General features: G+C 37.0%; 3 protein-coding genes and 2 pseudogenes across 4 annotated transcripts in view; 4 read left to right on the top strand and 1 right to left on the bottom strand.

Moving 5' to 3' along the window:
- LOC120173130 (heat shock cognate 70 kDa protein 2-like) overlaps nt 1-8,188 on the top strand; it is a 31,361-nt gene extending 23,173 nt beyond the window's left edge. Inside the window, exons 3-4 of the mRNA XM_039180397.1 lie at nt 5,599-5,846; nt 6,458-8,188. Of these exons, the coding sequence (XP_039036328.1) occupies nt 5,633-5,846; nt 6,458-8,187 (1,944 nt within the window). The 5' untranslated portion in view covers nt 5,599-5,632 and the 3' untranslated portion in view covers nt 8,188. The remainder of the gene's footprint in view (nt 1-5,598; nt 5,847-6,457) is intronic.
- On the bottom strand, nt 654-3,055 carry LOC120173132 (annotated as a pseudogene).
- Nucleotides 8,189-9,059: 871 nt separating the features above from the next.
- On the top strand, nt 9,060-11,713 carry LOC120173131 (beta-glucuronosyltransferase GlcAT14C-like). 2 transcript variants are annotated; one of them, XM_039180400.1, is made up of 5 exons: nt 9,060-9,335; nt 9,366-9,670; nt 10,343-10,418; nt 10,509-10,624; nt 11,128-11,713. In XM_039180400.1, the coding sequence occupies exons 1-5, from the start codon at nt 9,127-9,129 to the stop codon at nt 11,643-11,645; spliced, it is 1,224 nt and encodes a 407-aa protein (XP_039036331.1). In that variant the 5' UTR covers nt 9,060-9,126; the 3' UTR covers nt 11,646-11,713. The 2 variants fall into 2 exon arrangements, with proteins under 2 accessions (XP_039036331.1, XP_039036330.1); XM_039180399.1 differs by having other exon boundaries at nt 9,062-9,670.
- Nucleotides 11,714-11,971: 258 nt separating this feature from the next.
- Nucleotides 11,972-18,022, top strand: LOC120173133 (annotated as a pseudogene).
- A 2,095-nt stretch (nt 18,023-20,117) lies between these two features.
- On the top strand, nt 20,118-23,072 carry LOC120173142. The gene is made up of 4 exons (XM_039180404.1): nt 20,118-20,335; nt 20,429-20,523; nt 20,610-22,137; nt 22,236-23,072. Exons 1-4 carry the CDS (start codon nt 20,176-20,178, stop codon nt 22,907-22,909), a joined length of 2,457 nt encoding a protein of 818 aa, XP_039036335.1. The 5' UTR covers nt 20,118-20,175; the 3' UTR covers nt 22,910-23,072.
- The last annotated feature ends 1,211 nt before the right edge of the window (nt 23,073-24,283 follow it).

Below are 24,283 nucleotides of genomic sequence, written 5' to 3'. Positions count from 1 at the left end.
GTGATAAACCGATTAAATTCCATTCCGTTCAGAATTTTTAAAAAATACATTATTGATCAATTTCAAGCATCATTGGGAAAAAATGTACAGAATGTAGAGAAATCAATGAAACATGAAAGTTGAAGAGCAGATGATGATGATAAATGGAAACCTGAGATAGTATCAAGGAAAGGAGTATCGATGAGGCAATCGTCTTCGGCCGTCACGTCGATTAGGCACAATCCTTTGATATCGAAATCGCTCTGTAACTCATAATCACACATATATTTTTTTAAATGAAGATTTAAAATTAACAAATCGAATCAAAGAATTTGATTATGGAGATGGAGAATTGGAGGAGAGACGAGAGAGAGGAGAAAATGGAAATTAATTTATTTTTGAATTTCGGGGAAATTATGCGGTTCAAAATTTAATTAACTAATTAAAGGATTAAGAAAATAATTAAGGAGAGCTGACCGTAACTTGTTAGTTTGCGGTGATTTATGTGATATTATGAGTTGGGTGTTCTGTTTTCATAAGTCCAAGTTTTCATACTTTCTTTAATGCATATGATTATACTTTGTACTCGTCATTCCATCTGAATTTAGGATCCGACTCAAAATTTGATCCCAAATAAAGACTAAACGATGAACATTTCAATAATATTCATCTGACCAACCAGTCTTGTTAAGTATTTCATGCTTTGTTCTCGTTTAAAATAAATAATCAAAAGGAAATAGAAATGCCACCACCAAAACAAAACTGAACAATCACTCGTCTAAAGCAGAAGACTAAATTCACTGAGACACGCCCAACCACTTAGAGAAGTTCTCAAACTCGGTGTAATCACTGTCGGAGATCATGGTTTGATACCATGCTTTGCCGGCCGACTTGATTGCCGACGCTTCCTCCTGAAAGGTACGAGACGAGGCAAAAGGAAGAAAAATGGGGTCAATAAACCAGCATGGAAATTGAGAAAAGATCAATCTCGCCCGAGAATGTAAACTAATGCAGGAACCAACATGAATCTTAGAAAGATGCAAACATTTGGCTTCATAATTTGAAAACCACCAATACGACTCTAGTGAGCAAGATTACCAAAGGGTGCCCATTTTAATTCACGTTGAGCCTCAACTCACGCTCAACATAAGGTGCAAAAACAGTGCCTAGTACTCATCTAGCCTACGACCAACTGAAATGGCTCAAATCAGGTAAACAAATAGAAAAAAACTAAGACTCCAACCACTTCCATTATCCGGCCAAAATCACATGAAAATATAACATGGAGAAGGAGATGATGCAGGGACACATGACTCAAAACCACACAGCTCGTATCGAGCCCAAAGTCATGCTCAACATAAGGTGGAAAAATCAATGCATAATACTCATGTAGCATAAGAATTACGAGCAATGTGCGTCAAATAAACAAGTTGCACAAAATAAGAGTCCTCTCACTGCCTACCATTCTCTCAACCAAACCACAACAAATGATAAACATGTACACCAAATGCAGAACAATCAGTCAATCAAAGAGGCGACTAAAGAACTTCTGCACAGCACGCAGAATAATCATCCACCACCAAATGCATGCAATATATGCCCATCATATGAATAGTTTCAACTTTCGAAGCATGATTTTAAACAGAGTTGCAGCAGCAATAGCACCTTATCGTAAAGTACATCAGTCAATCAAAGGCATACTAGGCAGTAAAAAGCAAAAATGGTTCCATTGGACATATAAATCAAACTCAAGACAAGCAAACAAAGCATCCAATGACATTAAGCATTAAATATAATTCTATAATGCATCAGCCTAACACAGAAAAGTGCAATTATCAATATTAAGAAATTGAAAAGCATGTCGGAAACAGAATCTGTATACCTTAGAAATAGGCTTCCTCTTCTTGTCAAGCTTCTCCTTCTTAGCCTTAACACGTTGTGCCTCAGCCAAAAGAGACATCCTTCTAGCAGTCTTCGCATAAGGGTTCAGCTTCAGCATAACATTCAAGTTTTTGAGTGGATTCTTCTTCATTGGTGCCCTCTTGACCTCCTTCTTGATCGGCTTAACGACCGACTGAACCTCATCAGAGTTAATTATCCTACCAAGGTCAGCATTCACCATTTTAGAGCGAGGCAAAACGTACCCTTTCTTCTTCTCTGAAGTCTTATCAAATGATCCGTAAATCGAGTCAAGCTTCTCGTAAGAAGATTGGTCCAAACAATGAACCTTCCAAGGTGTCCACCAGGAGCGAGTTTCAACAGATTAAGCCTCTCCACATTGACAACCTCGACACCAGGAATGTTTCTTAAGGCTTTAACGAGCTTTGCCCCTTCAGTTCCGTAAACAATCAATGGACCTTTACGGGAAATGTACCTCCGGTTCCTCATTTTCCCTTTTCCGGGTCGGATCCCTTGGCTATCCTTGAACTTTTCCACATCCGGATATGCTCCGACCTGCTTCAAAACCTTAATTGCAGCCGAGGTCTTCTCCACGCTCTCCACAGCGTCCGATATGACCAGAGGCATCTCAGGAACAGCTTCAATGCGGTGACCACGTGCAATACGAGAGAAGGAATAGCGGAGGCAGCGATGGCGGAGGCCACGGCGTACCTCTTCTGGTTAACGTTGATTTTCCGGTGCCAGCGGCGCCAGATCTTAGTAGGAGCAAAAATGCGGCCACCACGACACATGTTTCCGAAAGCACCTTGGCCGGCACGGTGAGTACCGCCACCAGGAACACGAGGGATACGCGAGACGGCACGTCCGGTACCCCAGGATTCAGCAGAGGTTTGGTGACCAGCACGCTTGGAGACGGCGTAGGGTTGGCGGCGGTTCTTGGAGATGTTGTCATGGACGAAGGTGACGATGTCGGGTCGGATCGAGGCTTTCATGACATCAGCGAGAGGGACAGTAGGGGTAGCGTCGGTAGCCATGTCGGATTCTATGGTTTGAACCGAAACCAGAGGTCGGGCGGCGGCGGCTGCCATTGTTAGGGTTTAGGTTGTGTGAGAAAGGTGAGGTGGGAAAATGTAGAATGCTATAAAGTGAGCACCAAGCAGCAGCTAGGGTTTTGAGGAGTGTGGATGTGTTAAGAAAACATGGTTGGCTTCGGGTTGTTTGGATAGAGAAACAACTCTATTTCATCAATGAATGGGCTAATCTGATGCTCAGCTTATGGGTTATGCATATGTCAATAAAACAACTGATATTGAGCCCATCTAAACTATAATCAATTTTTTTAAAGATAAATTACATGGTCCCTAGTTATCTCCTATTTTACTTACTGTATTTTATAGATTGAATCATTTTATTTACTCTACCGTTAACTCTAAGCTTGAGCTTAATTTATTACTGTAATATCCAAAAAATTTGATTAATAACTAAAACTCAATTTTTAAAAGATTAGTAGCCAAAGTAGAAAATTAGAAAAATTCAAAGACCAAAAAGGTAATTATTCCAAAATGAAATGTATTATGTAAATAAATAGTTCATCTTTAAGAATAGATTCTTTATGAAATTCACATTTCGATATGAAATTTGTGTAAAGAGCTACTAAGCGATAAAGTTTGGTAAAGTATTCGGATAATCAATCGAATCGAAAGTTTACAAAAATTTGAATAATGGTAGTATGGGGTTTGAAATATTATATTTATAATTTTAATCATTAGAATTTAACATGAAATAGTGAGATTAAGTGGATTTTCCATGTTAAAGCTGAATAATGGAAATTAAGTGACTAATTGAAATTTTGGAAAAGTGCAAGGGCTAAGATAAAAAATTAATCAAATAAATGTTGATATTTATATGATGATGTACGAATGATGATGAAAGCATGGAAAAATAATAAATATCAAGATTCATTAAGGGTAGAAATGATTTTTGGACTAAAATTAATTTTAATTAGAATTTAACAAGTGTACATTGATATTTTTGTAGAAAAATCAAGAAAACTACTTTTTCTCTCTATAAATTTCGTGCACCATAGATAAAAATAAGTAAGATATATTTTCTTCCTTTTTTTCTCTTCATTTTAGTCCTTTTTTACTTTGATTTTTGAAATAAGTTTTAAAATAGAAAAATGATCTATATCAAATTCTCTACCATTTGATATGAATATTACATGATTTATATGCTTGAATAAATGATTTTATTGCTAGAGTGGATGATGAATAAGTTAGATTTTGATTATTTATGGATATATGTTTGTGTTATTAATGTTATAAAATTGTTTTCAAGTTTAAATAATGATCAAAATTACTTAAATTTTTTTATATATTATTCAATCATGGTTAAGATTTCAAATAAAAGTCCAGTGTATAAAATTTGAGAGACAGTGGTATGCGAGGTGGAGTGTTATTGATAGAACATACAGAGGTACATTCATGTACAACATAGTTATTAGATACATTTATGTATTCTGGATCATGGGTACAGTGTTGTTGAACCCATGATCCAAATTCTGATTTTATTTTTCGTTTTACAAACACCGAATCCTATAGACTATTTGTAGAAGAACGGTATCAACTCCATCTATTCGTAAGCCACTAAATGTACTTATTTCTATCTACGGTGCACAAAATTTATATAGGGAGAATGAGTTTCTTGATTTTTCTACAAAAATATCTATGTACACTCGTTAAATTCTAAATTAAAATTAATTTAAAATGGGATTTTTCATGTCATGGGGTTGCTTAGTTCTCTTTTGGATGACTGAATCTAAACGAAGACCCTTGTCTCATATATATATTTGCTTAGTAAGAATTTTTCTGACCAGGTAAGGCATTGTCTTCCTTCTTGTTTAAGATAGGTATTTAATTCATTTGGTCAGCTTGCAATCTTTGTACCATATATTGATTATGGAGTTGAACTTATAAGTGAGATTAAGAAATTGTCATCCATCTTGGTTGTTTTTTTTTAAACATTAATAATAAATGAAGGGTTTTTAATTCTACTTATATAAAAAAACTTTTTGAATATATCAAATAATCACCATAATACTAAACATGGTGCATATTGTTTATAAGATTGGAATTTATATTCTTTTATTGGGCGTATAATGCAAATTATGAATGTATTGTTTATATAATTGATACATTATCATATAACATTTGAAAATTAAAAATAAATACAGAGAACTCTCAGTGTTAAAAAATTCCATCATCAATATACTATATAGCTTCTTTCTTCAAGTGAATGAAGTTTGATAATTATTAATTTCGAAAGGATTATATTATTATGACTTGAATACTAATTTAATGTATTAATATTTAATAATTTTGTTACTCTTAATCGGCATGATTAACAGTTTTTTATTTATTATATTACCAAGAGAAGAAGTCTTAGATTAGGACACTTTTTTCCTTCTAATTTCAATAGAATCTTCGTAATCGTGGACGGTGACGTCCAATGAGAAACAGCCTTAATAAAACTCGCCTTTCTTCAAAAAAAATCTGGGACCGTCAAAATAATGTCCAATATCGGACGGTTCCTAGAGTCCAGGGATCAGAACATTCTAGAAATTTGAAAAGCCTCTTTATAAAGCAACTCTTCTCAACCTTGGTCAGCCTCTTGAAACCCTAGCTGTTAGTACCTTTTTTCCTCCTACCTTCCCCTCTTTCGTTCTCTTTCGTATTCTTTTCGTCGACACAACGTAATGGCCGGTAAAGGAGAAGGTCCAGCTATCGGAATCGATCTCGGAACCACTTATTCTTGCGTTGGTGTTTGGCAACATGATCGTGTTGAGATCATCGCCAATGATCAAGGTAACAGGACGACGCCGTCTTATGTCGGTTTTACCGACACCGAGCGTTTGATAGGTGATGCAGCGAAGAACCAGGTCGCCATGAACCCCATCAATACCGTCTTCGGTAAGCTTGATCATGTTGTCTCTTTTTTCTGTTATTATGTTTAGTAAGGCTTATTTTTGTTTCACTAGTTGTTTAGATCTCGCATTTTTCAATCTATCTGGATTAGTTTTGGTTAGATCTATGCTAAGCTTAGCTTGTTTGTTGAAGTGAAAATATATGATCTGAACTTTATGAGCTACGATTGCTAAGATTTAATAATAAATGTTGTTGCTGGAGCTTAGTTTCTAGTTTAGATCTGAAGATCTTTCTATTTAAAGCTCCTTGAATGAGATTTACTTTTTGTTAGATCAGTTAGTGTCGTTTTCATTTTAATTATAACCAGTTTAGATCTGTTGACTTTGGTCAACAATGCATAAAATTGCAATGTACTTACAATGTTCTTTTTGCATAATATGCAAGTAAATAATCATAGCGTAGTCTAATTTTACTCTCTGCTATTTGTTAATATTTATTTTGGATCTACGTATGTTGTATTTTGTTACCTGGTGAAATTAAAATATTCTCTGCTGGGTGAATATTCATGTATATTAGATTGAACTTTTGTGGTTGATCTTCTGTGTATTTTTATCAGTTGAATTTGATATGAACTATTATATCTTTTGATTTTACAGATGCAAAGAGATTGATTGGACGTAGATTCAGTGATTCATCTGTTCAGAGTGATATGAAACTGTGGCCATTCAAGGTCATTGCTGGACCTGGTGACAAGCCAATGATTGTAGTCACTTACAAGGGTGAAGAGAAGCAATTTGCTGCTGAGGAGATCTCTTCAATGGTACTCATAAAGATGCGTGAAATTGCTGAGGCTTACCTTGGGTCTACAATTAAGAATGCTGTGGTTACCGTCCCTGCATACTTCAATGACTCTCAGCGTCAGGCAACAAAGGATGCTGGTGTCATTGCTGGTCTGAATGTCATGCGTATCATCAATGAACCCACAGCTGCAGCTATTGCTTATGGTCTTGACAAGAAGGCTACCAGTGTCGGCGAAAAGAATGTATTGATTTTTGATCTTGGTGGTGGTACTTTTGATGTCTCTCTTCTAACCATTGAAGAGGGTATTTTTGAAGTGAAAGCCACTGCTGGGGACACTCACCTTGGAGGTGAAGACTTTGATAACAGAATGGTGAACCACTTTGTTCAGGAGTTTAAGAGAAAGAACAAGAAGGATATCAGTGGTAATCCCAGAGCCCTTAGGAGGTTGAGAACTGCTTGTGAGAGGGCAAAGAGAACCTTGTCATCAACTGCTCAAACTACCATCGAGATTGACTCGTTGTACGAGGGTATCGACTTCTACTCAACCATTACCCGTGCCAGATTTGAGGAACTTAACATGGATCTATTCAGAAAGTGTATGGAACCAGTTGAGAAATGTTTAAGGGATGCCAAGATGGACAAGAGCACCGTCCATGATGTTGTTCTTGTTGGTGGTTCCACTAGAATTCCAAAGGTCCAGCAGCTGTTGCAGGATTTCTTCAACGGAAAGGAGCTATGCAAGAGCATCAACCCTGATGAGGCTGTTGCATATGGTGCTGCAGTCCAAGCTGCCATATTGAGCGGTGAGGGTAATGAGAAGGTGCAGGATCTCTTGCTCTTGGATGTCACACCCTTGTCTCTTGGTTTGGAAACTGCCGGTGGTGTTATGACAGTTTTGATTTCTAGGAACACCACAATTCCCACCAAGAAAGAGCAGGTGTTCTCTACCTACTCCGACAACCAGCCTGGTGTGCTGATCCAAGTCTATGAAGGAGAGAGAACAAGGACCAGAGACAACAACTTGCTTGGTAAATTTGAGCTCTCTGGCATTCCCCCAGCACCCAGGGGTGTTCCACAGATCACAGTGTGCTTTGACATTGATGCCAACGGTATCTTGAATGTGTCCGCTGAAGACAAAACCACTGGACAAAAGAGCAAGATCACCATTACCAATGACAAGGGTAGGCTCTCAAAGGATGAGATCGAAAAGATGGTTCAGGAGGCGGAGAAGTACAAATCTGAGGATGAAGAGCACAAGAAGAAGGTTGAGGCGAAGAACGCATTGGAAAACTATTCTTACAACATGAGGAACACAGTGAAAGATGAGAAGATTGGGGCCAAACTTTCCGGAGAAGATAAAAAGAAGATTGAAGATGCCCTTGAACAAGCCATCCAATGGTTGGACAGCAACCAACTTGCTGAGGCTGATGAATTCGAAGACAAGATGAAGGAGTTGGAGAGCATCTGCAACCCCATCATTGCAAAGATGTACCAGGGTGCTGGCGGTGACATGGGTGGTGGCATGGATGATGATGTCCCAGCCGGAGGAAGCGGTGCTGGCCCCAAGATCGAGGAAGTTGACTAAGTTTTTTCCTAAATCCTAGTTGTTGGCTGTTCAAGTTTTTTTTTGTCGTCGTTTATTTTAATCGGATTTTGGACATTTTGGGATTTTTGTTGCTCTTTGGGTACACTCTATCTGAAGATAGTTTTATTGATTTTTGTCGCTCTTTGGGTACACTATCGGATTTAAATGAACTTTTATATTAATCTATTTGGTTTCGATATCAATAGCCTGCAGCATGTGCATTTTGTTTGGTCAAAAAAGTCTCAATCTCAGTAACTTTCGTGCTTTGGTAGGTGGTGGGTGTGCTTCACATCTCAATGCCTTGACATCTTAACGTTCACTATTTTTCATTTTGTGTTGTTCAGTTATTGTATTGCTTTGAGCACACGTCTTTCACTACATCTCTCTTCATTTTGTAGTTTGGTGAGGATTGCTTAGGGATTGGGCTGTAAAGGGCGTCAGATGCACACTCGTTACTTAACTTCCACTTCAAGCCATTGGACACCATTAAATTTTGAATGATCCTTGATCATCAATAACAGTTCCTTCAAAACTTGGGAATATTTACAAATCCAACCACTCAAATCAAAAGACTGGTTATAAACATTCTATTTAAATTTAATTTTTAGTTATGTGTCTTTAAAAAAAATATCTGACAAAGTGTATCTTTATACAAATTTTATTTTAAAAAATACATGTAATATTTGGCAAGATACATGCTAAGATTAGTACGAGTAAATTTAAACATAATGATAAATTAGGCTAGAAAAAGAGTAGTGAAAAACTGGATAAGGCCACTTATTGAAATTAAATTTCAATTGTGTAAACTGCATGCAGAATAGGCTTTTGTTTAACAAGAACTAGTCACGCCGACACCAAATTGACGCCAACATTCTCAAAGTAGGTTAAAGCTCTGAGAACCCATCCTAAATCTCATCTCAGCTGTCCAAAAATCAATTAATGAAAAGATCTCACTTTCCTTATTCCGCTGATCGATCATGGCTTTTGTTGCCGCTATTTATAATATCAGCCATTTCACTCACTTTTCTCCTCGCATTAACTTCTACCCAGACTAAATCCACTTCTTCCCAATCCGATTTCTCTTTTCACCGCCCCGAATTCACCTTCTCCCAACGAGATCATGGCAAGCTACCCGAGTTACCCAGATTTGCTTACTTGATATCGGGGACGAAAGGGGATGCGCCACGTCTCAAGCGGCTGTTGCAGGCGGTTTATCATCCCAGGAATTACTACCTGCTCCACCTCGATCTGGATGCTTCGGATTCGGAGCGGCTGGATTTGGCCAAGTATGTGAAATCGGAGAGGGTGATTAGGGAGTTTGGGAATGTGATGGTGATCGGAAAAGCTGATTTGGTGACTTATAAAGGGCCTACTATCATTGCCAGCACGCTTCACGCGGTTGCCATTTTGTTGAAGAAAGCTAAAGACTGGGATTGGTTCGTCAACCTTAGCGCATCTGATTATCCCCTCATGAATCAAGATGGTAAGAAGCAAGAAGAAATTTTTGTTATATTCTGAGTTGGAAAATGTTGGTTTCTTCTGATTTTGCTGCCATTGGATGAATCCTTTTATGACTGGGTTATGGGTAATTTGGATATTTGTACAGCTAACTGTGTTAAGCTTAGGCACCGGGTCGAGAGAGATATAGTAATATTCTTGATAATTAAAGTAATGAGTTGCATTTTGTTAATGGAATTTTAGCACTGCTTGACGGTGATAGAGCATAAACCATGGTGCATCTGGTATCTTTTGTATGTATTTATTTTTATAATTATAGTGATAACAGTTGGGATGTACCAACATTGTTATGGTATATATTTGGTTATAATGTTTGCTTGAATTGGTTGTCAAAATGGTTAAAGCAAGCACTTGTAGTACCTGGATAAGTGCAAGTTTGTTTCAACTTTAGTTTTATGTTCTTTAACTGTGCTCTGGTCCGCTGACTGCTTTGCAGTTGACGAAACAGGCAATGACCGGCATAATTCCAGGTTGTGTTTTTCTGTTAATTAGCAACCACTTTCATCTGCAATTGCATTTGCTGCAATTCTCAAATTTGCCCTCGTTTTGGAGAAAAAATAATACAAATGTAGAGTTTGATAGGCCTAGGCATGGTCCAGTAGTCATGCTGCTGATTGCTTATTGTTTTTTGTTTCAGATATCGTGCACGTCTTTTCATACTTGCCTAGGGATCTCAACTTCCTTGAGCACACGAGTAGCATCGGCTGGAAAGAGTGAGCAGCCAATTCATGTTGTCCCCCTTAATATACGGTGTAGTCATCTACATAGCATTCTTTGAGTGTAACATTGTTTTGTGCTTGCAGATATCAAAGAGCAAGACCAATCATTATAGACCCAGGTTTATATCATTCGAAGAAATCAGGTGTATTTTGGGCTAAGGAGAAAAGATCATTGCCTGCTTCATTCAAGTTATTCATGGGTAACGTTTTTGTATATCTCATCGTTTTCTCTAAATTCTCGAATAAGTTGACCCTTAGTTATTTAGTCTACAGAAGCCTGCTGGTGTCTCTATGTGGTTTTCATTCGATTTAAGCAGATGCAGAGATGGTAAATGAATGATTTTACAGAAAATTTTGAGATTCTCAAATTTTAGTTTTCCCATTGAAGATTGGTATCTGGTTTTCATTAGACCATCTTAATATATACAAGAAAAAGTGAGGAATCGTTTTAGAACCGCTAGTTAGACATGTTCTTTAGACAGTTTTAAGATCTTTCTGCATCGTTGCATATCGATCCATAAGTTTCTGATGAAAGTAAATCACGGTTTTAAGTTTTGTTTAGCTATTTGTTATAGTCGATTAGTCAACAAAATTTGATTTCCATGCTTTGTATGTATCATCTTGTATCTGGAAATAGCATATTTAGTGTATGTATGAATTTCTATCCTATGTTTTATCATGAAATTTTTATATACATTTCCAGGATCTGAGTGGGTGGTTCTGACAAAACCGTTTCTTGAGTTCTGCATCTGGGGATGGGATAATCTTCCTCGCACGCTCCTTATGTACTACACGAACTTCCCTTCTTCTCAGGAAGGCTACTTCCACACCGTAGTCTGCAATCACAAAGACTACCAGAACACAACTGTAAATCATGACTTGCATTTTATAAGATGGGATAATCCTCCAAAGCAGCATCCAATGACCCTAACATTGGAACATTTTGACGACATGGTTCGGAGCGGAGCACCTTTTGCTCGGAAGTTTGCCGAGGACAATGATTCGACCCTCGATAAGATCGACAAGGAACTGTTGAGGAGATCAAATGGTCAGTTTACTCCAGGGGGTTGGTGTGTGGGTGGTTCTGGCTCGGGTAATGATCCTTGTGTGGTTTCCGGGGATTCAAATGCTGTTAAACCTGCTGTGAGTTCAAAGAGGCTTGAGAAACTATTGGTACAACTTCTTGATTCTGAAAATTTCAGATCAAAGCAGTGTAAATAGTTTTTTTTTATGTATTGCTTAATGTATCGAAATCATCATTTGATATTCGATATCAAGTGGGTCATTCATATATTCTTGCTTTTTTTTAATATTAATTAAACACACTTGACAATGCTCTAATTGAGCCCCCTTAAGCTTTTAGGTAGAATATTTTGATCACTATCGATCACTTGAGGACTTAATTAGAATATTTTGAAGTTTGAGGATCAATTCAAATTTTGGGTATAGTTTGAGAATGTATTATGCAATTAACTCAAGAAAAAAAGTAAAAGTATGCGAAAGGTTGACTAAGTGCTGTTGGACCAAAAAGTCCGGTTAGATTTGGTATGCCCCATCAAAAAACCGAATTAGCAACTCAACCAAATTGTAACACGTGGTCCCGCCATGGACTAATACGTAAACAGAAATAAAACCGAGGGGTATTTCAGAAATTCTGAAAATGTCGTTTGCTTGACGACAGATCTATTCATGGGAGGAAAAATAATTTAGCGGGAACACAATTCGTTTCTGTTCCTTTCAAAAGCTTCACATTTTTGTTTTTAGGGTTTTTCTCTGCTTTTAATCTGAGTGGAACTGATTGCACCTCAGGTTCGTATCGTCTGTGTTTTTATTTTCCTTTAATTTTTGAATTAAATGTTAATTATATATAATATTAGGGTTATTTTAGATTGAAATAATGTGAATAAGAATCATATGGGCAATTGAATTTCACAAAATTTCATAGATTTTAATCCGGAGTGTAACATCCCAATTTAAGGGCTAAATTTTAAAAATTATAAAGTATTGGATTTAATTGGTATTTTGGAAGAAATTGAGGATTAAATTATAAAATCATAAAGTTGATAGACCATTTTTAGAAATACACAAAGTTCAGTGACTAAACTCATGATTTACCTATTTTTTAGGATGAATTATAACCCATTTCTCCTATTTTCTGCAGAAATGTTTTATTTCTTCTTCCCCTCAACCCTCCTTTCACTCCAATCTACTCATCGCCCGACATCCGTTTGATAAGTCGAAATCATCATTGTGTTTGTTGTCGATCGATGAATAAAATCCCTCAAACTTTTCGTCGTGAATCGTCGTCGTTCGTCGTTAATTTCAGTTGGAAGTATCGTCGGTTTTAACTCGATTTCAGTTATTTTTTGTCGATTCACGACGATCCGACCATCCGTTTTCGACACCTTTCACACCATCGTGTTCCTTGCATCGTTCCGAGTCTACCAGTGTCCTCCGTTTCTCCGTCTTCGCCGGCGCGTGGAGGGGTGAGAAAGTCAAAGTTTTCGATGTTTCGGAATCGAGATCTCCGCCGTTCAAAATTGTGAAACGAGCTTGGTAAGTGTCTTAAAATGCCTTAAAAAAATTGTGTAGCGGTTGGAGGGATTATTAGGACTTTTGAAAAAAATAATAATAAATATGTTTTAAAAGATCTGTATATTTTTACTAGTTTTACGGGAACACACTAGATAACCTATTATAATCTCCTGAACTCAGTCATTCGAAATATTTATTTAAACTGAAAGCTCATTGTCTGTTACCATATGAAATATCAATAGGATCTCCACTCAACATAAAAAAAATCTGTAAATGTTTGGAAACAAATAGGAAATATATGTTTATATGTATCTGCACGTTTTCAGCATCATCTGATAGTTCTGTATTATTGAGATTTCCAAAGCTCACTCTATTGATACATCTATCAATATCAGCAAGGGAGTTCTTCCGACGTTGTTATCAGAGTATGATACATGTGATTAGTGGGCATGTAATTGTATTTTGTTTTATATACGAGTCTGAAAATCTATTTTATTTCTGCATACTGACAAATCATTTTATAAGTTATATGTTTTAATAAAAATTTTAAATTTTCTGCTATTTTTACAGTGGGTCACTCCGGAGGCACTAATGTGACACTCCAAATCGGATCAGGTTACCGGCATCGGTACGAGGGTTACACGGAGAATCTAAAAAGTTGTGTAAGTTTTATGGTTGACATATACCGAGTTAAGAATGTGAGCATTGGATTCTGAAGCATTACAGTCGGTGTGGACTAAAATTCAATGTTTTTAGCCAATTCTTGCGTAGACAGATTTGCATTTGCTTTGATAATTTTGGGTTAGCTTTGCTTTGTGGTAATAATTAGTGAGTGAATATGATGGACGACCCTCATTTAGAAGATAGACCTTATGGTGAGCAGAGTCCGGTTGCTACTCCAACAAATGATTCAACTTCTCATAGGATGACTCAATCAGCAGTCGAGCAAAACAGTGCGAGTGCTGGTCTTGTTGAAGGGTGATTTACAATGTTCATTTTAGTCCATTTCCGTTATATCTATTTTAATAACTATACATGTAAGAACTTGAACCAGTGATGAATATTCTGTTTTTTATGTTCATTTTTCTTCTAAATAACCAGTGCACCGAGGAAGAAGGTATCAAGTTCAAGAATGCTTGGTGGGGGGCTGCGCCAGTTCAGTGTTATGGTTTAGTGATTTTTTATATATCAAGTTAGGTTTAGTCTATTGTCCTTGGGAAATATAGGAAATTTTGTTGTGTTACCTTTTGCTGATCTCTAATTAGATTTAGAGGGCAATGTAAATACATTCTTATTTTTTTTGCTAGAACCACTGATGTCTTACTTTGGATTCCATGATCGTCTTGATTGAATTGAACATTCTTTTTTCCGTTTGTAAGAAATTGGAGAGTAAGGGGAGCACCACATATGCTGAGGTATGTTTCCGCACTAATATTTGCTTAGGTGATTAAGACCTCATAAGGAAGTCATGAGGTAAATTTATTTACATTTTAGGTAGCAATTATTTTTCTCTTCAGGATATATTAGGTTAATATTCTCATTTATGTAAATGTGAAAGATATTGTGAATCAAATGAGAATTTTGTTGAGAGTGAGAAGCTATATGTAATATAATATGTATGCATGTATATATGCTTTAAATTATATGTTCTGATAATGTGGTAACTTGGTCACTGTAGCTTTCTATGAACATGAGCATAGGGTTTCATGTTGCATTCTTAAAACTGGAATTGGGTCTTTAACGGAATATACCACTTGAGAAATTGTTTTGATGCTCTAGCATAGTAAGTATGATGTCTTACATGTTGCTTTGCTGAGAGAAGATTCTTTTCCTTCTTGATTAGAGTATCTTTCCTCAGTCAAGCATGAATCTCACAAGTTGAGTTGAGTTTTTAATGTTTTGCAGGTCGCAGATGAAATTACAGAAGAATTTGCCACCGCTCAGACTCATGCTGCAGGATCTTTGGATGAGGTTTAATTCCTGCCCAAGAATTTCGAGTTCTTATTCTTTAATCATCTGATGCTTGCCTCTTAAATGTAATGCAAAAACAAAAGAGCATTTTGGGTTTTTCAGTTCCATGAGAAGAATGTTCGGCGACGGGTGTATGATGCATTGAATGTGCTTATGGCAACGGATATTATCACGAGGGAGAAGAAAGAAATCAGGTGGAAGGGGATTTCTCCCACACAAACGAAGGATTTGGAAGAATTCAAGGTTTGTAATCTTCTGAGTTACTGGACGTAACAACATTTTTTTTGATAGAACATGTCACCATGGACACATGAATTCACAAGAGGAATTTTTTTTATGCTCGTAGGCAATGCATGTTCAATTAATGACAAATGTCTCAAGGAAAGCAGCTTATTCGAAAGATTTAGAAGAACAAGTAAGTTCTTGTTTTATTACATTTGGACACGATGTTGGCATCTATTGAAGACCTGCTTGTGCTCTAGTGTTGGAGAAAGAGAAACACTAAAGTACACACATGATTCACGAGCCATTTACAACAGTGCATAAATGATTTTTTTCTTCCTGTTTATTATTTTGGTTTGTTTTTGAAAGTGAGTTTATCAGCTACCTTCCATGCCTAATGTGTCGATGAAAAAACGAAAAAGATTGCAGGTCTCCAGACTATAATCAAACGGAACCAGCGGATGCTCACGAATAACACAGATCCTAAAGAAGGATTTACCTTGTCATTTATATTGGTTAAAGTAAGAGTATTTCTATCTTTGCAGCTGGTAAAAGTTTCATGTATTCTTTGTTCACTTTCTCCTCTATTTACAGACTAGCCCACATTCTACTGTTGAGATAGCTTGGTAGGTTGGTGCAGAAAGTATATCAAAATGAAAGAGTTGGCTGCTATTATGCACAAGGAAGGTATATTAGGTCCGAAAATTATGAGGTTAAGCGGGTTAGCTATTTTAATCATATTTGAAGATGAAGAAGAGAGTAGTGATTATACGCTAATAAATCAGATTGGGGCGTTGCAAAATTGTTTTGACAAAGTGGAAGTGTGGTCAGAAAATTTTCAGTGCAGCAGCCGTCGGGCATGGCTATCGTGCAAAGGGATCCCACCGTTTGTGTGGAGTCATCCCACCTTAAAAAATATTACAGACAAGTGGGGAGAACTTATCTCCATTGAGGAAGGAACCTTAAATCTCGGCTCGTTTGATAGGGCTTTGATTCAGTTTTTTACGAATTGCCAAGCTCGAGTGGAAGAAACCGTTGATTTGAAAGTCGGGGACCGGATCTTTACAGTACGTGTTTCTGAGTTTGAACCTTGTTTCAGTCCAGAATCTGTCTGGGTAGATTCGTCTTTGATGGACAAGGCAACTGCCTCCCCGTTAACCTTGGTGGGGGAGTCCGTTGGTGTCTCGCCAGTAAAGTCTCACGTGATGGAGGTATGTGCTGAGGAAGCACGTAGAAGGTGGACTTATCGGAGGAGAAGAATTCTGAGAGGTGTTCTGAGGAAGAAGACAATCTATTATGTTGTATGGGGAACAGAACTAGAGGCAACAACTTGTCGGGTGAGGACGAGGAGGAAAGGAACATAGGGGAGGAAATAATTATGGGTCTAAGGAATTTAGTTGCTGGTAAGGGGAAGGTTCAAACGAAAATCGAGGAAGTGGTGGAACACGAGATAATATTGGATCATGCGGAGAGAGAGGCAGAAGATGACAACAGGATTTGGTGTAAGAATGCATGTGCTAATGAGGGAATGAAGGATTATTTAATTCATTTGCCCATCAAAGGTGGTGCATGAAAATTGAGGGATGATTTATTCTCGCACAATTCCAGGCAGAACCAGAGAGAAAAGGACAATAATTTTAGCTCTCTCCAAACTTTTAAGAGAATTATTTGGCTCCCCAAAGAAAGACTAGTTACTGCCGAAGCAAGTATAATAAGAAGAAGGTGCATCGCGAGGAAGAATTGTCTGATCTTGAAGGCAGATTCCTTTATGATTATGACTTTCCAGCATTGGGGCAGAGCCAAAAGAAGGAAGCGACAAAATTCTTTCAGATCGGGAATGAATTGGGTTTAGAGTCTAGAGGCTCAGTAGTGGTTCTGATTTCGGAAAATTACAGCAGTGGAAGTTTTGGAAGGTGACTCGCTTATGATCATTGATTTTGAAGTTGGAGGTTCGGATGGTCTCCGACGACAAGACGAGCAATAAGTGGCAAAAAGGCGGATAGAGTGTTTTTGAAGCTTGCTTCTCTGCACTCTTATCATGTGGAAGCTCATGGCTTTTGTGTTAGATTTTGGATTCTATGGTTTGAGTCAGCTGTTTTATTTGGCTTCTATTTTAGTTGTTTTGTTTTGTGGTGTCTTTCGGGCCAAGTATAGGTTTTAAGTCTGGTCGGTCATATTAGAGGCTGTTGTTGTAGCTAAGTTGGATTAGGCTGAGTTAATGTTGTTGTTTAGGGTTGTTTTCGATTGTTTCTGGTGTTCTGTTTATGTTGGGGGTGGCCTCTGGATGTATCTTGTAATTTCTTATGTTTAATGAAATCTTAAGACACTCTTTTCCTCCTTCCGCTGATTAAGGAGCTTCTCTATAAATTCTTTTAATTAAGAAGGGGGATTTTAACGAAGCCTTCAATTCCTATATAAAAAAAAAGATTGAGATTTATGAGGATATGCAACTGGTGCACCTTGATTTTAACAGACAAGTAAACTTTATTTTACCATGGATATCATGTAACTTTCTTTTTTGTTTTATACTTTTGATTTTTTTACCATGGCAGTTTCATCTTTTTCTTATTGTTTCCGCTTGCATGATGTTGCTTATGTTCTGAAGCTAATGTATTGCTACCAACAACCTGAAGGTAGAGATCTCTCGCAAACTTCTTCAATCCATTCATCTTCAAGCTCTTGTATATCTGGAAGCAAACCGTTTTACTGGAATTCTGAAATGGACACCGTCAAACACGAGACATCTCAAAGATGAATAGAATCACTATAGCCCCTAACAAACACGTCTTTGGTACCTGTATATTGTCATTTCATTGAGAGAAAAAAGTACAGAATTATTTGCATCTCTTACGAGATCTCTTGATGTGTTTTTCAACATTGGAATGACTTGAGGGAGTTTCGTTTTTGTTCTGAGAACCTAGTGAATGAAATGCTGAAAATTGAGTAAAATGGTAGGGTTTTGCTCTTACTAGATTGTACATGAAGTATACTGACAATATCACTTTGAGAGCATATTATGGAAATTGTATTTATTAATAAAATAAATCATTTTAGACATTAAATTTAATTATTTAAGACTTAATAATCTCATTATCCCATGTACTTTGGTTTAGTTTCCATTTTATTATATATATATATATATATATATATGTTATATCTTGCACTTCATTTTGTTCCGGTTAGGGGCTGTTTGTTTTCTTCAGAATGATTAAGCGTTGAATGATTCAAATACTGAATGATTCACTCTTAATGGTTTGACTCTGAATGTGACATGCTGTTTGATAACTGGCTCTGAATGATTCAGAATGTACTTCTGTGCTGAATCATTCAGCACTGTTTTACTGAATCAGTCAGCACTGAATCATTCAGAGGTACGAAATAAACGCACTGAATGCTGAACGGTTTAACATTCAGAGCGGAATGGTTCTATTAAGAGGCAAACAAACAACCCCTTAATCTTATACTATAATTCTGTTGATTTTTTTTAATAAAAAATGTTCTCTTTCTTAACTCTCATTATTGTTATTTAATATACAGAAAGATTAAGTTAATTATAATTTTGGGTAAATTACGCATTTAGTACTTAAACTATCAGCTTAGGTCCATTTTAATACCTAAACTTTTAATTTTTCCAAAATCATCCCTAAAGTTTAGTTTTTTTTTTCACTTTAGTACCTAGTGGTTAAAAACTTAGCATGTTTAGTACCTAAACTATCAATTTTGGTTAGTTTTAGCACCTAAACTTTCATTTTTTCTCCAAAAATTAACGTTAAATTTTGAAAATGTACTAAAATGAAACAAAAATTAAACATTAGGTATAATTTTGAAAAAAAATGAAAGTTTAGATATTGAAACGAAAGTAAAACTTATAATTTAGATACTAAATACATAGTTTACCCTATAATTTTTTAATTTAAAAAATTTATTATTCTTAAACTTTAAATTTGAGGTAATTATGTAATTAAATGTGTTGTGACACATTTAAAGTTATAACCTTAAAGTCTTTTTAAACGTTATTAAGATTTAATCGATAATAATATATAATTTAAATTATAAAAGTTTTAATCATATTCTTTTATAAACTTTATGTGATTTTTTTTATTTTTTTACAAAATGTCACTCGACTATTCATTATGTTTCAAACTCGTCATTTTCTATTAAACTTTTGATGACAATCTAAGTTATACGTTAACGTGTTGACTGAGATATGATAAAATTTGATATCATAATCTCAAATGACTATCGTATCTCAGTCAACATCTTAATGTCAAACTCAGACGATCGTTAATTTTTTAACGAAAAAGGATGAGTTTGGAACATAATGAATAGTCGGATGACCATTTTGTAACTTTTAATAGTCGATGGACTCAACAACGTAACTCCCTATAGTCGGAGATATTTTATAACATTTAATAATTAAGGGACTAAATAAAATAATATCCTATATAGTCGAGGTAACATTCGGCTACTCTACCCTAAAAAAATAGACATGTAAGATCCCGACACCTCAGCCGTTGAGGTAAACAAAAGAAGAAATACAGACAGTAAGTTAGTTAGAATGGTTTGGGTGGCATGCAATGAAAGAAACATCCAAAAGTAGAAAAATGGAGAAGATTAAGAACCAGACAAAACTAAACTACTTACCCCCGACATAGGTGCTTCATTCCTTCCCTTTTATTTTCTTTTGTTTCCTTGTTTTTCTCTTTTACCCAAACATGCCAACACCCACTGTTAACGATTTCATAAACCATGACTGATGATCAAAGCAATGACTTGTTTTGTTTAATATGTGCTTCACTTGTCCAAAGGTATTATTGTTTTTGAGATGATGATGATGATGGTTGAGATTTGTTTTCTTTCCTAATGCTTGTTTGGTTGGCTGGAAAAGAAAAATAATAATAAAAACCCATAATTCATCTTGAAAGATTGCATGAAAACGGTTACAAAAATAAAAAAAAGGTTCAACAAGCTTGTGAATTTGTTGTTTAAGCAGGTCGGGAAACGCAAGTTAAATCAGCGAGCCATGGGGAAGAACAACATGCGAACCAACTCTAACATGTCCATCCCTCAAGGTCATCAGAATCACCCCAGTTGCATGTGGGGTATTTTTCATGTGCTTAAATACCATCACTGGAATCGCCGGTTTATCAAGAAGAGAATTTCTACCAAGAAGCAAGATGCAGGTAAGCTCCCGATCTGATCCGATCCGAACCCGAATTTCGTTTCTTTCGAACAAGCTTTCGCCTTTCATGGGAATGCTAACAAGCTTATCACAGGGCCTGAAAAACCAATGGATGAATCAGCAGGAGCCTCAAATAGAGGTGCTGATGATTCATCTAAACATAAGAAAGCTGAAGCAGCTAGCTCTAAGGTGAGTTGATGTATCCTACACGGTTATGTTCGATTTTTTTATTTTTTATTTTTATCATGTCCGATATGAATATGTATCTAATTCGAAACTTGCAGGTTGAAGGGAAGAAGAAAGCTCCCAGTACCGGATCTAAAAGCGTGACATCTCGATTGAAGGCACTGATAACCGATGAAGTGTCAAAAAGAAAGGGGCCAGGCAGCCATCACCGAAGTTCGACATACCCCATACCATCGAAATCGGATCCAGATAATCAAGTCGATCATCTCCCAGACATGGAACAATCTCAAGGGGGCTCCCTACGGTCCAACAAGAATAAAGGTATCTGGAACGAAAGCGGTTCCGATGATCAATATGCACCGAAAGCCTCAGAGGAACGCATTGCCAGTTACGAAACCGATGAAGAATGCAGTGCCCGGAACGGTTCGAGCAAAGAAGAAATCGACGAAAATACTAAGACTTTGATCGAGAGTGTCCTTTTCTCAGAGGGAGACCTTGATGGGAAAAGGAAAGCTTTACAAGAATTTAGTAAAGATAAAGATGGTCCCGGATATGAATCCAAGTATTTAATGGACGCTTTGGATATAATCAAGATGAACCAAGGGTTTTTGTTGACGGTTTTGCAGGACCCTGACTCGCCTTTTGCTCACCATATTCATAAACATCTGGCTATGAGTGCTCAAATGGGGATGCCACAATATGAGAGTTTCCCTTCGAGTGGTTCAACCAGCCGGGGAAACCAGAGCCCTGATGGAACCTGTAAAGGAAAGGAGGCCGATGTTTGTTCTAATGGAGGAAGTTCGGGTGATAGAGAGCCTGCAGATCATAATCTAAACCAAGCAAAGGCTCAAATAGCTGACATGTTGTCTTCAGATTCTTCGTCCCACGGCTCGAATCGATCTGAAGTAGCGAGAAATAGATTCAAAAGCCTTAGAGATAATCTAAGATCTGTAATCAAAGAGAGAAAGAAAGAGAGGCATAGGATTGCCATGGATGCTGTCCTTCACAAAATACCTCACCAGAAAGGATTTTCCAAGGACTTGACACCCGACATTGTTGATCATGTCAAGGACCCTGACAAGACTAAAAAGCTTTACTCTTCGTCTTTGTCCCGCAGGGGAAGTATGCGGCTCGAGCGAAGAACTTCTTTCAATGAGTCCATGGATAGATATGCACAACTGTTTAAACATAGTTTCAGTAAAGATGCTAAAGAAGAAAGAGTCACCAAAACTATACAACAAAGACGAGAAGAACCGATCGGTTCGCATAGTAGGAGCAAGAAGAAATACATGAGAAGAATCCTTTCATCTCCTGAGCTATATTCTTCTTCTTATAGCTGTGATGCATTTTCATTTTCTTCAGAAATGCCAACCCCAACCCACGTTGAATATAGCCCTTATGAACGAAAATACTTAGAATCAGAGGCTTTGGGTTATAGTTCAGAACTAGATCGCTTCGAAAAAACCGATGATGAACAGAAGAACTCGATGATCATATCAGACAATATTTCACATAGTGAACAAGACGGTAAGCCTGAAATCATTCCTCTTACAAAGCAGGAAGAACCAAGTTCTGATGGGCCAACAGACAGTTCTGCAGAGAGTTCAAAAGTACAAGGTATATGCCCTATTGAACCATATCGTTTGATCTTTTTGAACTGTTATATGCAAATAATACATTTCCCTTTATTATCTCAATGGAATGTTCATGGACAGAAACAGAGATAGAGACAAATCAAAGCTTCGAGCGTCCGAACCAAGAACTCGACATTTTACCCAATCTGCAACATGAATCAAAGAATATCCTTAAGGTGACCGGTGGAGGCATAATTGAGTTAGAGCAATTAGAGGCTTTAAAGAAGGATATAGAAACAATTGACAAACCCGAATTTGCATACGTGAAAGATGTGCTTGAACTATCAGGATTTAGTACGAGTGAGGCACTCGGTGCATGGCACGCAGAAAACCAGCCACTGGATCCCATGATGCTCGGGGAAATCAAAGGCTGCGTTAAGTGTGACCCGAATTGTTCGATGGAAGGAGAAGAAGTTGGTTACTGTAATCACCCACTTCTGTTCGATCTAACCAATGAGGTACTGGTAGATGTTTACGAAAGATCCTATAGTTACTACCCCAGAGTTTTATCTCCATTGTGCCACGTTCGTCCAATGCCGACCGGACGCCATGTGCTCGAGCAAGTGTGGGAAAGCATAAGCTGGTATTTGAGCTACAAAACCGGGTACGATAAACCATTGGATTATGTTGCCAGTAGAGATCTAATGGTAAATGATGGGTGGATGAATCTACAGGTCGATCATGAAAGCTTAGCGCTGGAGGTTGAAGAGCTTATTTTCAATGATCTTTTAGAGGAATTTTCTTCCTCAACTTGATCCCTCAGTATTAAAAAATTTTTGTAACTTGATTTGATCGTGTAATTACTACTTGCTTTACCCCAAACTTTGAATGAGATTAGGGAAATATATGGACATAGTTCTTGGTAATAACTATAAGAAACTAACCATACTCTGTTTTCATTAATATTACTTGGAAAACAATCAACCTGTTATAGTTGTAAGAATTCGATCTATTTTATATTCTATGATATTACCTCGAGACTTGATTTTTTTTTCTGATTCCCCTAAATTTAACATATATTCGAACATAAGTATGAGAATGTGAGCTTTTCTGCTATGTCAAAGTATGATATGGTGATCATTGTGCAAGGAAGTGAGTCTGTTTTCTAATGAATGAATGTAAAGCTCGTTTCTCTTTGCTTGAAGATGTTTGGATGATATGGAAATGATTTTGGTGCAATATTATACACTCCCAGAGGTATTGATGAGTGTGTTAAGCCCTTGATTAAGATCTATCAGTGAAGGTTTGCTCTCCTATTGAAGATAGCTTTCATGCGAAGAAGATGGAGGCTTTAAACTTTAAGTTATGGTGATGCTCTCCTAATCATCCAATGCTGTATATCACACAGCATATATGAATTGAGCACAGGGGTCTAATAGACAACACATAAACAAAGCCGATACAAACCGAGAGGAGGTGGGAATTTGATTTGATATCAGTTCAAGGACAGTTTCGTCGTCCCGGCAGAGCAACACGGTCCTTGTGTATTGCCTGCATCTAAGAGTTTGTACCATATAGGCATCTCCAATATCTCATACAAGGGGTTGTTGAAGATATCATTGGTGTAAAGCTCATATATGATATTCAGAGAGCCTCCATGTGCTGTGTTCCTGCAGGTTTACAAACCACAAATTTTTGGAATGCAGCATCTTCTGATATAGACGTCACTCAGTTTTCTCTGCACCATGTTTATTCTTTATGCTTTTAACCAAGCTGAGGGTGGCAAGATGGGGAAGATGTCTTGTGATAGTGCTTGCAATCATTTTTGGTCTGATATTAATAAGCTAAAGGATGTGTAATACACAGATATGTCCAACAAAGAATATTGTTTAATTTGCTTGGTCTCCTGGAATTTGAAAACCAGCAGGTAGAGGGGCTGCCATTCGTGCATTAAACAATGGCTGGGCTGCTGGACGGTTGGACTCCACAAAGAAAACCCTACCTCTTCTTTATCAAAGTTTATCCCAGTCCAGGCCTATTCAAGGCTCTCAAATCTCAATATTCCCAGAAATATATATTTCAATTCTATGGCGAAATCAAACGTTGAACTGTTTAAAGTTTGCACACACAAAAATTGTAATTTTTTCCTTACATTAAGCTAAATTTAATTATTTTTCCAAAATAATAAA

Source organism: Hibiscus syriacus, unplaced genomic scaffold, assembly GCF_006381635.1.
Source record: "Hibiscus syriacus cultivar Baekdansim isolate YM2019G1 unplaced genomic scaffold, ASM638163v2 tig00111941_pilon, whole genome shotgun sequence".
NCBI classification, from domain to species: Eukaryota; Viridiplantae; Streptophyta; class Magnoliopsida; order Malvales; family Malvaceae; genus Hibiscus; species Hibiscus syriacus.
Note: the sequence above shows the minus strand (reverse complement) of the source record. Positions and strands in the feature narration are given on the sequence as shown.